The 16,038-nt window shown below is 39.6% G+C and overlaps 1 protein-coding gene across 4 annotated transcripts in view; it reads left to right on the top strand.

Moving 5' to 3' along the window:
• Positions 1-14,614, top strand: part of Stox2 (storkhead box 2) — a 209,716-nt gene extending 195,102 nt beyond the window's left edge. For 3 of the 4 annotated variants that reach the window (XM_070016419.1, XM_070016417.1, XM_070016416.1), the window contains exons 3-4: positions 51-2,319; positions 6,884-14,614. In XM_070016419.1, coding sequence (XP_069872520.1) covers positions 51-2,319; positions 6,884-7,079 — 2,465 coding nt within the window. In that variant the 3' untranslated portion in view covers positions 7,080-14,614. Of the gene's footprint in view, positions 1-50; positions 2,320-2,483; positions 2,536-6,883 lie in introns of all 4 variants that reach the window. The other variant, XM_070016418.1, reaches the window with a different exon arrangement.
• Positions 14,615-16,038: the final 1,424 nt, after the last annotated feature.

Below are 16,038 nucleotides of genomic sequence, written 5' to 3'. Positions count from 1 at the left end.
AATAGCATATGCCTGCCTGGCTTTCATGGTGTCTCCTCTGTTTGTTGTAGGTGTACCAACCCCAAGCCAAGAAATTCTGCGGCATACCCTGAACACGCTGGTACGGGAGAGGAAAATCTACCCAACTCCAGATGGTTACTTCATTGTGACCCCACAGACCTATTTCATAACCCCGTCCCTCATAAGAACTAATAGTAAATGGTACCATTTGGATGAGAGGATACCTGACCGGTCTCAGTGTACCTCTCCACAACCTGGAACCATAACGCCCTCTGCCTCAGGCTGTGTCAGGGAAAGGACATTGCCCAGAAACCACTGCGACTCTTGCCACTGCTGCCGGGAAGACATGCATAGCATGCACGCCTCCACTCTGCAGAGGAAAGCCACCAAGGACTGCAAAGACCCCTACTGCCCGCCTTCGCTCTGCCAGGTGCCACCCACTGAAAAAAGCAAAAGTACTGTCAATTTTTCTTACAAGACAGAAACTCTCTCCAAACCGAAAGATAGTGAAAAGCAGTCCAAAAAATTCGGGCTCAAGTTATTCCGGCTAAGTTTTAAGAAAGATAAGACTAAACAGTTGGCCAATTTTTCTGCCCAGTTCCCTCCTGAAGAATGGCCCCTGCGTGATGAAGACACTCCAACCACTATCCCTCGGGAAGTAGAGATGGAAATCATTCGGCGGATTAACCCGGACTTGACCGTGGAAAATGTCATGAGACACACTGCACTAATGAAGAAACTTGAAGAAGAAAAAGCTCACAGGAGCAAAGCGGGATCTTCGGCCCACCACAGTGGGAGGAGTAAAAAGAGTAGGACTCACCGAAAGTCCCATGGGAAGTCTCGGTCCCATAGTAAGACACGGGTGTCTAAAGGAGACCCTTCGGATGGCTCCCATCTGGATATCCCTGGAGAAAGAGAGTATGACTTTTGTGATCCCTTAACCAGGGCCCCAAGGGAGGGCTGCTTCATCATCGAACACAAAGGAGACAACTTCATTATGCACAGCAACACAAACGTGATCGAATCCCACTTCCCCATGACACCAGAATGGGATGTGTCTGGTGAATTGGCCAAAAGGAGAACTGAGATGCCTTTTCCTGAACCGTCCAGGGGAAGCTCCCACTCAAAAGTGCACCGAAGCCACAGCCATACCCAGGACCGAAGGTCCAGGAATGAGAGATCCAACAAAGCCAAGGAGAGGTCCAGATCCATGGATAACTCCAAAGGTCCCCTGGGTGCTTCTTCTCTCGGGACGCCTGATGACCTGGCTGAAGGGTGTAGCCAAGATGACCAGACCCCCAGCCAATCCTACATCGACGACAGTACTTTAAGGCCTACCCAGACTGTTGGTCATCAAAGGGCTCACATCTCATCCACGAGCTATAAAGAAGTGTGCATTCCAGAAATAGTCAGTAGCAGCAAGGAACCTTCTAGTGCATGTAGCCTTTTGGAGCCAGGCAAACCCCCTGAGAGTTTGCCTTCCTATGGTGAACTCAACTCTTGTCCAACAAAAACGGCTACCGACGACTATTTCCAGTGTAATACCTCCAGTGAGACGGTGCTCACGGCACCCTCGCCTTTGGGGAAGAATCAGGAGGACCATGACACACTAACCTTGACAGAAGGGGTGAAAAAGCTGTCTCCATCTGAAAGGCAAGTCCCCCACTCCTCCAGGGAGCCTGCCGGGCACAACAAGGAAGAGTCACCCAAAGGGCCCGGAGGAGGCCCTGCTGCTTCAGGTGGAGTGGCTGAAGGAATCGCCAACGGACGCCTCATCCAACACCACAGCGCTGAGCCCAGCAGCCTAGACAAGAGAAAAGAGATATTCAGCAAGGACACCCTGTTCAAACCTCTTCACAGCACCTTGTCTGTAAACAGCTATCACAAATCCAGTCTGTCCCTCCTCAAATCTCACCCCAAAACACCTGCTGACACACTGCCAGGCCGATGCGACAAACTGGACCCTTCCCTTGGGACGTCGGCAGCACAAGCCATGCCCACTTCCCAGCGCCAGCAGGAGTCTGGAGGGAATCAAGAAGCCTCTTTTGACTATTACAATGTCTCCGATGATGACGACTCTGAGGAAGGGGCCAACAAAAACCCAGAGGAGGAGAAAAATAGAGATGATGTGGGCACTATGCAGTGGCTCCTGGAGAGAGAAAAGGAGCGAGACTTGCAGAGGAAATTTGAGAAGAACCTTACCCTCCTCACTCCAAAAGAAACAGACAGTAGCAGCAACCAGAGAGCCACCCATTCCGCCAGGCTTGACAGCATGGACAGCAGCAGCATCACTGTAGACAGTGGATTCAACTCCCCACGGTAGGGAGAGATGTCTCTCTGCACATGCATACACCTACCAGGGCCTGGGGCTTTATGCACATAAGCTTGTAGAGTTTCTGGCTTCACAGTCTGAGTTCTGTGAAGGAGGGTTAAGAGTTGTGTGAGTTGTATTGTTAACAGCTTGTTTCTGACTTCTTTTTCAGGAATTGAAAAAAAAAATGTTTCTGCAGCTGTAGAGATCACCAATCTGGACTGGTGGGTTGGCGCCTGTCCCTCAAACTTGCCTCTGCCCAGTCTAACTAAGATCACCACCTCCCAGTACCTTTTTATTTATAAACATATATTGCCACTAGGATGCAACTTTTTTTTTAGAAGAATAAGGTTAGAGGGTAAATAAATGGATGTGAAGCCAAGAGTCCTTCTACTGGGAATGTGATAGCAGATCTTAAAATCTCTTCAGAGACTCTGGAAGGTTGCTACCCTTATTATTCCTACTTTGGGTTGGCCTGCCTATTTGTTCCAACACCTTGCTCTTTTCACTCATGTCTCTATACAGAAATGGAAGCTAGTTAGTAGCTTCTGCTCTGTGAGATCATCTCATCATTTCTGTTTCTTCTCCTGCAGAATTGACACAGCCCATTTAGACACTGTCATTATACCCTCTTTCATTTCGCACATTTGGTACCACTGCAGAGTTGAAAATTAAGAGTGTACAGCCTGATGGCCAATGGCAAAGCATGGAATTTGTTTCAGAGTTATAGAAGCAAGCCAACTGCCTCTACATTTCCTTTTTTTCCTCCTCTTAAGTTCTTTCCTTTCTTTTAAGAACAACTTGGGTCCTAAATCTCCTCAGTTCTATTCCAGATTGGTGACTCTAAGATGCAGAAATACTACTGAGTGACAGTCCTCATCTGCCAAGATTTCCAAGCTCTTCTAATACTTATCCAGTAGGATAATGTACTTCATATATGTATGTTAATCATGAAGAATTAAAATTGATTTCTGGATACTGTGGGGACAGAACATCCCAAAGTCAGAATTGGGAATCATTCACCAGTTTGTCCCATATCAGGCTTTTTTTTAATTTCTTCGAGGTCCAGTTCTTAATTATCAGTATTACTGTAATCACAAAGCCTTGTTTGAAAGTTAGCATAGGTGTGGACATTCTAATGTCCAGCCAACCTCAGAGCTGGCATTCCAGTTAAAGGGGCTGGGAGATTAGAGTTTCAGGTCACGTCTTCTCCTTCCAGATCCCTAAGAGACTTCAGAGAGCTATGTCACCCAATCTGAAAACCACTGACCTCATTAGTGATTTTCCTAAGAAATTGTTTTGGGCCAGGCCCTGACGGCTCATGCCTGTAATCCTAGATATTCAGGAGATTGAGATCTGAGAATCACAGTTCAAAGCCAGCAGTGGCAGATAAAATGGCCAGACGGTTGCTCCAATTAACCAGCAAAAAGTCAGATGGAGGTGTGGCTGAGCCAGAGCACAAGAACCTGAGTTGAAGCCACATGAATACTAGTACCAAAAAGAAAAAGATAAAAGAATTCTTTATGCTAATTCTTTAGTCACAAATCAAATTTTAAGTTATTTCCCAGCTTATTTTTCTCTGTCCTTTTCTACTTACTGTTTCGGTTCTGCTCTCTCTTTTTATTCCTCTGAAACACTAGGAGAAGATACCAGATAAGTATAATTGAAAGAGATAGCCTTTGCTTATGGGACAGATGGTTTATTTGCTGCCTGTGTCTTTAAATTCTGGTTTTCTCATTAATATAAGCTCTACTGCCTAATGCTTTTCATACAATAGTTTCAAATCCTTGACTGCCTTTTCAGCTCCTGGACTTCCACTGATAAAGAGCCCAGTACTCCAGAGATTGTTACAAAGGAGATATTGAGAGTAGTTCCATGGGTTCTAACTCAAAATACTATTAATGCATAATATGGGAAGTTTTATTTGCTTAGGGGTAAAACAGAAATATTCATGTGATAGTTGAACCAGAATCTTCGCAAAATTTATTACCTCAAATCCTGAGGGGCAGGATATAGGATTTATGACTGAATTTACTATGTATACAAGTAAGTTTATTTTCATTTTTAAAATAATGAACTTTAAGAATGGCGTGCTTTGTCATAGTAGGAGGTAAAGTGGTAAGGAAATGGCCTCTATCTGAGCCGCATACCTGTCCACTAACATGGGGAATGGTTGTCTCTACAGCAATCTGTAGAGAATTAATACATACAGAATTAATTTTAGGCAGTTAGGGAATCTATGGAACAATTCCTAATGTTACCTCTTTCATATTTTACATCCTTTGGTTAGAAGCTAGATAAACTTGTTTCAACTTAGGAGTTTTAGTATGAGTAGCATTTTAGCTAAATAACATTAGCATACTGATAACCTTTTCATTGCTGTAAGCCATGAAAATCTTAAGTGGGCCATTTATTCCAGTTTTTCAGTAATTCACTAAACAACCAAAATGACAAAAAAAAAAGGTAATTTTTTTTTCTCTACACTGGACTGGCATTCCTATCAGCCACATTTCCAACATTCTTTTTGGAACTAAAATAGGAAAAGAGAGAAAGAGTAGAAATGAGAAGTGTACAAAAAGTGCATTAGGAGATCTATTTCAGAGGTTTAAAATCTTGACATAAAAAGATGGCTGTTCAGAACTTGAGACCAAAAACAACAGTATGAAAACAACAGAGGCCAAAGACTGGCAGGGACATGTGGGCCTAATGTGGAAATGACCATGGGCTGCAGAAATCCAGGGCCCGGGGACACACCCAGACCCAAGGATGGGCAGAGGAGCTGCTTGCTTCATTCTCCTGCCTGTGAAGTCCCCAGATCTTATTTGTATAGCTGTACTGCATTAGTGCTCTTTTCTTAAAATAGTAATTCAAGAAGTATGTTTACTGTTCAAATATCCATCTCTATTAGCTTTTTCCTCAGCATATCTAGAGTCCTCAATATGAATGTCACAAGCTGTACCCATTATTACCACAGTAATGAAAGATGTTCTTTGTGGAAAGTAGGATAATTTATTCATATTAATATATTGGCTACAGTCAAAAATGTTCAAGGACATCTTTACTACAGAGTTTCTCCCAACTTCAATGATATATTGTAATTTTTGTTTCTTCTAATTTCTATACTGGCTGCAGAGAGCAGGTAACTGAATAAACATTAAACTAGATTGAAAGCAGATCCTTTGGATTTTAAGATGCATTTTCCTATAGTACAGATTCTCATCCCAACCCACAGAAACTATGTAATTCATTGTATGCTAGATGTACAACAGAAATAAGTTATTTCTTAGCTTTTAATGTACAAATTCTTCATAGATGCTTGTTTCTTCTTCATATTCACTCTGAGAGTAGGTAAATCAACATCAGAATTATCCCCATGATAAACATGAGAAAATCAACTATGCTGTATATTCAAGAAAAGTACAGTGGTCCTGGTAGTCAATGAACATATTGCCTCTTAAACAGTTCACTCCTGACCTCTTGGTAAGAAGTAGATCCAGGCCCCAAGGGATCAGGATTAAATTACCTGTTGGAAAGAACTGCCAAGGCATTTAGACAGGAGTCCTATGACTTAGGGAGGGGATGAACGAGAAGCACAACTTGTTTCATTGTAGTAGTTTGACCTGTTGATTACCTTTAGCTAGCTTCAATCAGTTACAGAGACTGTAACTTTTCTAATAGTTTATAAACTCTGCATCTATCCAATGGGGTAGATATTTTGAGAATGACTTTCATTTCTTCACTGTCTGTGTGAATTGGTAAGTTTCTTATAGCCACTCTTAGGAGTTTGATCATGAAACTTGAATAATTTATTTACCCCTCAATCAGGCTCAGGCATTTTATTTCTGCTATTGCTCTACTACATATTTAAAATGCCAAAGGTCCTAATCTTAAAGGAAAAAAAATGCATTCAAATATTTAAGAATTTTTACCAAGGGGAGGCAGAAATGAATGTAAACTTTGCAAATCAATGGAAAAAATATCTAAGGTCCTTAATCTGAAAATATAAGTGTATGTTAGCTGAGGTGTTAAAATTTGAAACAAGTATTTATAAGAATTTGATTCCCATCAAGGGAGCAGATTAACAAATGGTATATGCTTCAAGCCCACCAAAGTTAAAATAAAAAAAAAGAAGGAAGGAAAGAAAGACATCTTGTAATCAAAGACAAAAATGCATTCATTAAGGTGAAAATAAGTGAGTTTATTCAAAAACAGGAATACCCATAAATTTCTAGCTTGTGATAAGATCATTAGACATTTTGAAATGTGTGATAGGTATCCATCACATCGAATTTTTAAGTAGTTTTCTTAAACATGGAAGAGGAGGGAAACCATTTCAAAGTACATTTGGGGGTTTCAAAGCTTTTATTTTTCCAGTACATTGAGGATTGTAACATGTATCATCTAAGAACCTGGAGCCCCAGCTGGAAGAGCATATGCAAATAATCAGTGGAGATGTATATTGATATGACATGGTGAGCCAACAGAGGAAATCCATTAGCTCTTCCTCCAGGGCTCAACATATAATTATTTATGTTCAAAGTAAAACAAAATCAACCCTCTTTACTCTTTTAGTACTCGGGAGAGCCTGGCTTCCAACACATCAAGCATCGTTGAAAGTAACCGCCGTCAGAATCCTGCTCTGAGCCCAGCCCATGGTGGAGCTGGCCCAGCCTTCAACTTCCGTGCAAGTACAGATCCCCCAACCAATGAAGCTGAGAAATTACAGAAACCTTCCAACTGCTTGCAAGCTTCTGTTACTAGTGTGTGATAGTCCTTCTGCCTCAGATCATCTGTCTCATTCAATACAGCAAAGTTTACGACACTGGGGCTGATGTTTACATCTTTGGAAAGACAAGCATCTCCAGTGCAGTTTGGAGGTTTACTTCAACTGTGCTGCTAAGTAGGCTAGGGCAAAAAAAAAATCTTTATTTCAGAGTATTGCTCTTTTCACATTTATGGCTCTGTAGCAACCGAATAGCAGTAGGGGTGATATGTATACTTTTGCTTCACTAATTGTAGCTGAGCACACATAGGAAAGTCTAGACACTGTAAGTGGAATATGCATTTTCAATGTCATGCAGTTGCCAGTTTCATTTTTAAATGCCACAGATACGTGTTGCTACCAGTCTACCAGTTTAACCAGTGGTTAAATGGGGCCACAGAACTGATCCTTACCACTTCAAAAAAAAAAAAGAAAAGCCACTACAAAATACCAAGTTCAAGGTGTTCACCTTGAGGGAAATTAATGCCAAACTGACCAGAGGGACACCCCCCACACACACACACACCAACCCCTTTGTGTGCGAAGTCTTCTTTATGCACCAGTCATTCTTCACTGTGAGTTTCATGACACTGTTTTTACAGGCGCCCATGGAAGTGTGTCAGAAGGGGTCATGATGGAAAAACTGGGAGTGTTTGGGGGATTTTGTTTTCCAGTATATCAGATGCTTGTCTTGATTTGTAACCTTCCATAATCACAAACAGGAATATAGGCCTTTGAATCTGTTGTGGGAAAAGGGAGGGAATTCCCAATTTGGCCGGGCACAGTACTAAGTGATGGAAGAGGTAATATTGTCTGTTAAAAGCGATCAGTCAAATATTGAAAGGAAGATAATTTCCTCCTTGTGATACTTATGATGATCCTATCTTACTATAATAGATACAATAATTAGTTTGTTTAAAAGCAAAATGTTCTTTGTGATACAAATGAAGAGTATGGCCTGAGGATGTTATTCTTTCTAATGGAAGGACATAAATCTATTTTATGTAGTTTTAAATAGAATGCCTAAATTAGGCTGAGGGAGATAATTTTTAGTGGTTATAGAAAAGAGCAAATTTAGGGAGAGTTGAACTTAAGGCCTTTTATTCCTGGGAAGATATCTATAGAGAAAACTTTTAAAGTACTTTTTGATTACAAATATACATGTGCCCATGAAATAACAGAATGTGCTCATTCTGCTAGTGTGGTATACCCATGATTTGTACTCCCCTAAAATTTACCAGAATAACAATTATGCATTCATGAACTATGCCAGAGTAATGTTTACAGATACTTTGTAACCAATTTCAGGAGGTGTTTAATGTAGTCATTAGCCCAAGTTATTTCAGAATGATTTGTTCGCATTGTGCTTTGGTTTACAATGTCATGTTGAATTGGAAGAAGGCTCAGCTGCAAAGGGATTACAAAACAATTAAGCTTCAGTCTTACAGGAAAGAGACATTTCAAAGTTCCCTTTTTTTTTCTCTCAGAATAATGGAATACATCTGTAGGTAATGGGAAACTATTTGCAAAAGAGTTACTTCAATAGCTAGTAAATGATCTGACACAAACTTTAGTTTAGTGGCATGTGCTGTTTGGAGCCATATGCTATAAATTATATATGTATAGATACATATATATCTAAAACTCTAAAATATTTTCACCTAAGATTTTTAACAACTGGCATAAAATTTGTGAGACACTTGGGTTTCCATATCAGGCCTAATTACTTGCAATCTGTTTAAGTGAGTCAGTCATCTAAATATGCATATATACATATTTATATTCATATTCTTGAAACATGAATACCCTCTCATGCTTTATCAGCTATTTGGATACTACATTGGTCCAACTAGACTCCTCAAAATTGGAAATTTTCTTTTGCGTGATTATTACATTGAAACTTAAGCACATATTTTTAGTAAACTGCCACATTATTTAAAGATTTAAATCAATTGTCTTTCATTCGCATGCCTTATTTCCTCCAAGGTGTGCCTCAATTGCCCAGAAATGAATTGCTTAGCTCATTGCTTAAGTATTTGAGAAGAAATGACTAATAGACTACATACTCTGTTTCCTTGGGGAGCTATATACCATACAGTTGCTAAATTTTTTTTCTGTCTAAAATTCATTTTTTCCCAAAAAAACCTGCTCTCAAGTTCTTATCATACTCAGTTCATAAATAATATAACCATTAAAACAATGCATCAGCCTCTGGTTGACCCTCTGAAAGTCTCCATGGAAACAATCAATGCTGTATGAGCAGGAAAGGACATCATTACCTTTAAGAGAAGCTTTAAAATATGAATTTATCGATGTTTCACAAAGAAATCGGTTTACAGAATATATTATTCAAATGAAATGTGTATGCTAATTTGCTGGTGGAATACATGGCTTAAAAGAAAAAACAGCAAAACTTCTGTAGACCAGCAGCAGCCATTAGCATAGAAATGATAGGCTTTAAAGATGCTCTACCATGTAAACACATGTTCCATGTAGAAATGCTCTCATCTGAATCCAATCTGGCTTCTTCAGTGGAAGGGCTGGTGGCAGGAGGCTACTCATTCACAGATATGACATGTGGACAGAGATGCACATGTACAAGAGAGTCTCAGCAAGATAGGGAGACTCAGGACCCCCAGCCGTGGGGCCATCTCCTAGCCTTGCCAGTTGTCTTCTCCACTGGAACCCTATCTTTGTATTACACGACTGCTTGTCTAGTTTAAGAGTTTCTCCACTGTAAGGTTTACAAAAATGAATCGGGTTGAATCTCTGTGAGGCATTCAACTTTAAAGGGTCAACACATCTGTCAGCATTTTGCACACTTATGTATTATTATGATACAGCATATTACTTTATGGTAATTTTTATTTTTACATATAACTACCTCCATGAATTTGATGAGATGTCAGCAGTGTGTTCAGAAGAGCAACGCTTCACACTTCAGCATTCGGCCATGGCGTTCTGTGTGTGTGTGTGTGTGTGTGTGTGTGTGTGTGTGTGTGTGTGTGTGTGTGTGTGTGTGTGTGTGTGTGTGTCAGTGACTGCCAATGTGGACTCATGAGTTTTCCACCTCTATGGTTTCCTTCCATGGCTGTCTTTGGCTCTGAGCTGTAATTCAGTCTTCTTTTCTCTTCCCCATGAAAGTGCACTTGATTTTGTCACAGATGAACAGAAGTTTAAGAATTCTTGGTCTTCCCCCATCTCCATTCCTGCTCAAAGTTCCCTCTGGCAGAGAGCCAATTGGTAAATATAATTTGGCCAACTATTTGCCCCTGTAGAGATCTGATTGGATTGCTAGTATTTCAGTAACAGAAGACACACCAGAAATCTGGACTGCCCATTCTGAAGCACTTTGGGCCTCTTGGCCTTTCTTACATGCTACCCCGTGAAGCCCAGACTTCACTTTCATGAAAAGAGCTGTGCTGTGCATTTCACGACTTCTATTAAATAATTTGGATTCCATTTGATATATTTTGCACATCTCAGGGGACCTTAATGAGCATATGAAAAGGGGGTGTACCCAATAGAAAAAATAAATAGAGGAGCTGAAAGGGGACTAGCTGGATAAAAATAACAAATTCCTGCTTCTCTGATGTTGGGAAGCTCAGGTTCAGGAAGCATAAATTGAAAGTCAATCTGGAGTAACAATGATCTGAACACCAGCTGTTCTCAACTCTCTCTTTTTCATAACCCAGCCAGCATTTCAAAAATGCCAATTTAAATTCGGTTGCAGTCAGCATCAAGAGAAGAAACCTGTTGCATAGAAAAGGAAGCATGGGTCCTCTTTTAGGTCAGCACAGCTTTGCAAAATTCTACCCAGGATAAACCACTTGTTACCACAAAGTGTACTTGAAACTAAAGTTTTTAATATAAATGATAGGCATAGTTCGCATAATACAATAGGGGTCACTTTTGGAAAAGCCTCACTATTTATAACATGGGTAGATCTGGATTTAAAAGACATTGACAACCAATAATGCTTTCAAAGCACTAGATTCGCAAACCATTAACGAAGCAGGTCATATTTGTAATCCCCATACTTGAAATGAGAACACAAAAGGAGTGACTTTAGATTACCCCCAAACACAATGGCAGCTACCAATGACCTGTTTTCTCTTTGATAGACGATCATTAGAAATCACTAAATACAATGCTATTTCTGATGTGTGCTAATCCAGTCAACACAAATACCACTTTGCATCTTTATCCATCCTCATTCAAAAAGTTCAGAGTATGTTGGAAACTCACACCTCAGCACACCTTACGAGAATTGAATTACAAAATGAAAGACAAGCCAGTTCACCTCAGTGCTGTTGGAGTCCAAGGCCAATCCAGACATTTGCCCTTGTTTACAGCTTTATATTGGGTTTCTCTAATTCCCATGATAAAACATTCCCATCTTTAGCAACATGACCGCTCCAGGCAGTGGAAGGTGCTGAAACAGAAAATTTCAAAACTTTTATCAAGTATTCTTCACCAGTAGTGCTCCATTGCACAATAGAAATTCAGTATACGATACTGAGCCCTACCTTTGGGATCTACGTTTCCAAGGGAGCTGATACAGTTAGGAACTGTATGATTCTCCACATGGATCTTATTAGTCCCCACAGGTCAGGCCTAAATCCAATCAGCAACGTATTCTGTCCAAGCACAGTGATCCAAACCCAAGTGGTTCTCACCCCTTCCCATCCCCCAGCACCACCTTTCCCATTGTCAAAGTCTTTGGTATCTTGCATTAGTGAGAGACTCTTCTGCATAGATCTAGAGCTTGGGAATCTAGAACGTGAAAAATTAAAGCCATGGGAGACATTGTTTTGTGGTTGTCTTTTTTTTTTTTTTTTGCATTAGTAAACTATGGGCAGGAAGGAGATTACTATCCATCTAAACTTTGCCAAGTAAAATAAGGATAAACTGTCACCCTATCCCTTTTACAGAAGGTTTTAGAGTATTAAGGATATATTCAGTGTCTTCTCACAAGACTTTTATTTAGGAGACATTTCATAACATACATGAAATATTTTATTGTCAAATATTCATGCAGACATTAGAATCTCCCTGAATGAGTTAATCTTTGCTCTTTTTTTTGTTTGTTTTTGCAGCGCTATCCCTAAGAGAGATTCCCCAGTGACCACTCCTCTAACACACAATCCTGTGTTTTTAGAGTTGTTCTATGACTTACAGTTGACAATTTACAAGATTCAGAATTCTACAAAGCTCAAGAGGGCATTAAACCTTCTTACAATTGTATGTGATCTGTTATAGGGCTTTAATAGCTAATTGCTGGCGCCATATGTGAACACACATACACCATGCCAACAATGGAATACTTACTTCCAAGTGAGACAGCCATGGGCCCGGAAGGTAGATGTTTGGCTAGCCCTGTGTGCAGCTCCCTATCTCCTAGTCCAAAGGCTGATTTTGGTACTGTTTCCTGGCTCCCGCCAAAAAGAGGTGCCAAATCTGAGACCTGAGCTCTCCATTGATACCAATCCTTTGCACTTGCAGCAAGTTAATCATCTAGTGTGCACTCAACAACCCCACCCCTTCCTTTCATCAGAAAGCCACCCTCCCTGCTTCCTTCCCATCACCCAATGAGATCCCTACACCACACTTTCCACACTGCAAGGGCAGAAAACTCTGCAGTGCTGGTTAGGAACAGAGCTGCCCTAGGATCACTTTCATGTAAGTATCAATAACTACAAATTAAAGTCCTTAGAGCAGTGACATAGATACTTTTTTGGAAGAGAATTAAATTGAAAAGTCCAGTTTAAAAGGATCATAATTCTGCAGGTATCTTTCTCTGAGTGACTGAATGTGACTATTGCATTAGGGTAAATGAATTAAGAAGTGCAAGTGGGGTTTACTGTATGTTAGAAAGGAGTTTTGCAGCCAAGACTGCCTTGAATAAAATGTGTTTGCACTGAAAAAATAAATAAATAAATTACTTGGTCTCTGGTTGCTGTAAAGGTCATCCAAGATGGATGTTCTGTTTATATTGTATAGTATTTCATATGAAATAATTACAGTTCATGAAATGTCTTCCCTAATGTTACTGATTTATAACAGCACATTTGTAACATGGTTTTTATCGTGTCAGTGTACCATATTGTAAATGAAGATTACTTGTCATGCTTAGTATAATAACTTAAAAGAAAAAAAAAGGACAGGGATTTTTGTAAGTCTATATTTGAAAGTCCCTCCATATGGTAATATTGTGTTCATGTTGTTTATGTAGTGTTGTGTGAAATATCCATTTTGGATTGTGTTACTTTTTAAGATATTAAATAACATTTGGTTATATGTCTAAGTGGATTTTTTTGTTACTTGAGACTATTTCACGTGCGATCAGTTAATTCCCTTAATTCATGTGATTCCATAATAAATCTCTGTTGTGCATTCTTTTATTATTTGAGCTTTGGAGTTAGCACTATTAAAAATTGAAATTTCAGGTCAAAACCATTGAAATACCAGGAATGTTGAGTCATATTTTTTAAACTGTACTTGAAACAGAACCAGAGTTCAAGAGGCATATAATTGGGTTTTCTATATGAAATCATAAAGTAGCATGGTTAGTTTGGCTAAATAGTAATAATCACAACTTTTATCCCTAGCTGAATGTGTGTGTTTACAGGCAAACACAGAGATGGCTCACACATTCTGATGAAACACTTGCCTAAATTTGGAACACCTCCATGTTTAATCTGCTTCAGAATCTACTATACAGTCAGCCCTCTCTGCTCACAGGTCCCTAATTCCTCCAGCAAACTGTGGATTGAAAATATCTTCTAAAGAGTGTGCATTGAACATGTATACCTTTTTCCTTGTCATTTATTCTCCACAAAACAGTCTAATAATTATTTTCAGGCATTTACATTGCTGTTGGCATAAATAACCTTAGAGCTGATTTGAACTGTATCATCTTGAGATACGAGTAAGTTGTATGCAAATATTACATGGTTTTACATTAAGGATTTTAGCATCTCCAAGCTTTGGTATCTGTGAAACCAATTCCTTGGAAGTACCAAGAGACAACTGGACACTCTTGATCCTCTTCCTTTGTCTTTTCAAACTCAAAGTGATTTGCTGTCAACTGTTTGACTAGGCTTAAGAAACCACAGTTTTTATTTTAACACACGATAGGACTGTATAGTTGAACCTTATTTTCTTATAGAATTAATTTCCAAAACAGACTTCTAAAAATCGTTTTAAACAGTGATCTTGTCCTTTGAAGAACAAGTCTTACTTGTTTGCATAAGTTTGTCTACCTATTTTAAACTATCAGGATATATGCTCCCATTTTCAGGTCTGAAGAAATACATTGTGAGGTTTACTGTAGAACCACAGCTGTTACAGTAAAAGGAAGGGCATTGTGTGTTCTTTTCAGAATGATCCAGTGAACTGGACGCCCAGAGGAAATGTGGTGACTTAACAGAGGATGGAAAGCAGGTTTCTGACTCCTTTGAGAGAATGGTCACAGTTCATAAAAATCTTTTCTTTCCAAAGGAAATGGTATGGTTTTAACTTATTTTTAAGTGTTTAGAGTGGTGGAATTTTTTCCCCCTTCCTAAAGAAAATCCTAGCAAAGTACTCAATATTTACCTTCTACTCTGTTTGCAGCTGTGAAATGGAGAACTGCTGAATAATAAAAAGAGTTATTCACCTGACTTCCATACGTTATTTAATTGTAAGATCTTAGGCCTGCTGTGAGAGTACTTGGATTTACTGACAGTTCTGTTTTCGGGCTTGATGGCTCCAGACACAGGTCATCTTGAACACATGGAAGAAGTGTGTGGTGCAAACAGCACATTTGCCCCACATGGAAACCTTAAGGAAAATCAGGCCACCTGTGCTCAGGCTCAGCTGGGTAGCGTTTTATAGCATTTTATGGTCAGTCTTCTCCAAAGAATGGAAGTGAGACCCTTAGGTGTGAGTGGGACAGTAGGTCAAATAAGAAAAGTAAGGCCAAAGAAAACTTAGTTTGAAATCCAAAGGGCAAAGCTGAGCTGCTGATATTGGATACAGAACAAATTCTTTCCTTTTTGATCAGATTTACAGCCTTGGGAGTGTTGTCTACTGCTAGAATGGGATGGAAATCCTATATCTCAGCCCCCATGGGCTTGACTGGATGACCATTTATATAGATTACTTAAACACTCCAAATTTTATCAAGTAAGTTCCTCCCTGGTCGCTTATTTTATTTTATTTTTAGGGGATTGAACACAGCACATAGCACATGCTAGGCCAGCACTCTACCACTTGAATTATGTCTTTTGGAGAAAAGATCTGACTCACTTTTCCCTGGCTGGCCTCTAACTCAAGGTCTTTCTGCCTCCATCTCCTGAGTAGCCAGGGATTACAAACGTGCACAATTGAGCCTGGGTTACTTCTCTCTAACGTAAAGTTCCAGGCACTTTTTTTCTCTTTTCTTTGGATTTGTTTTACTTTACTAGTACTATTAATATTTGAACTCATTCGTGGTCACAATTATTGATTACTAGTATTTTTTAATTTAAATTTTATTGTAAGAGTGCTATTCAGAGGGGTTACAGTTACATAAGTAAGGTAATGAGTACATTTTTTAATTTTTTTATTGTAAAGATATTGTACAGAGAGGTTACAGTTGCATGAGAAGGTAATGAGTACATTTCCTCTTGAGCCTTGTTACCCCTTCCTTTATTTTCCCCCTGCCATCCCTTCCCTCCCCACCTCCCCAACTCCCCTGCCCCTCCCCCGACCAAGTTCTAGAGTTCTTTTTTAACATAGTGTCTTGTACATCTCATTGTTACAGTGGGTCAGCCTGTATCCATGTTTCAGCATTTTGTTATTTCCCTTCCCCTCCCCAAATTAGAAAAAATGTATATACAAGATTCAGGTTCCAGAATCAATTACAGTGAAAACAGGGGTTATACCATAGGGGAAGAACACATAAAAGAAACAAAAGAAATTACATAGTACATCATAAGTA

This window comes from Dipodomys merriami, unplaced genomic scaffold, assembly GCF_024711535.1.
Source record: "Dipodomys merriami isolate MVZ:Mamm:240054 unplaced genomic scaffold, mDipMer1.0.p SCAF_12, whole genome shotgun sequence".
In the NCBI taxonomy this organism is placed as follows: domain Eukaryota; kingdom Metazoa; phylum Chordata; class Mammalia; order Rodentia; family Heteromyidae; genus Dipodomys; species Dipodomys merriami.
Note: the sequence above shows the minus strand (reverse complement) of the source record. Positions and strands in the feature narration are given on the sequence as shown.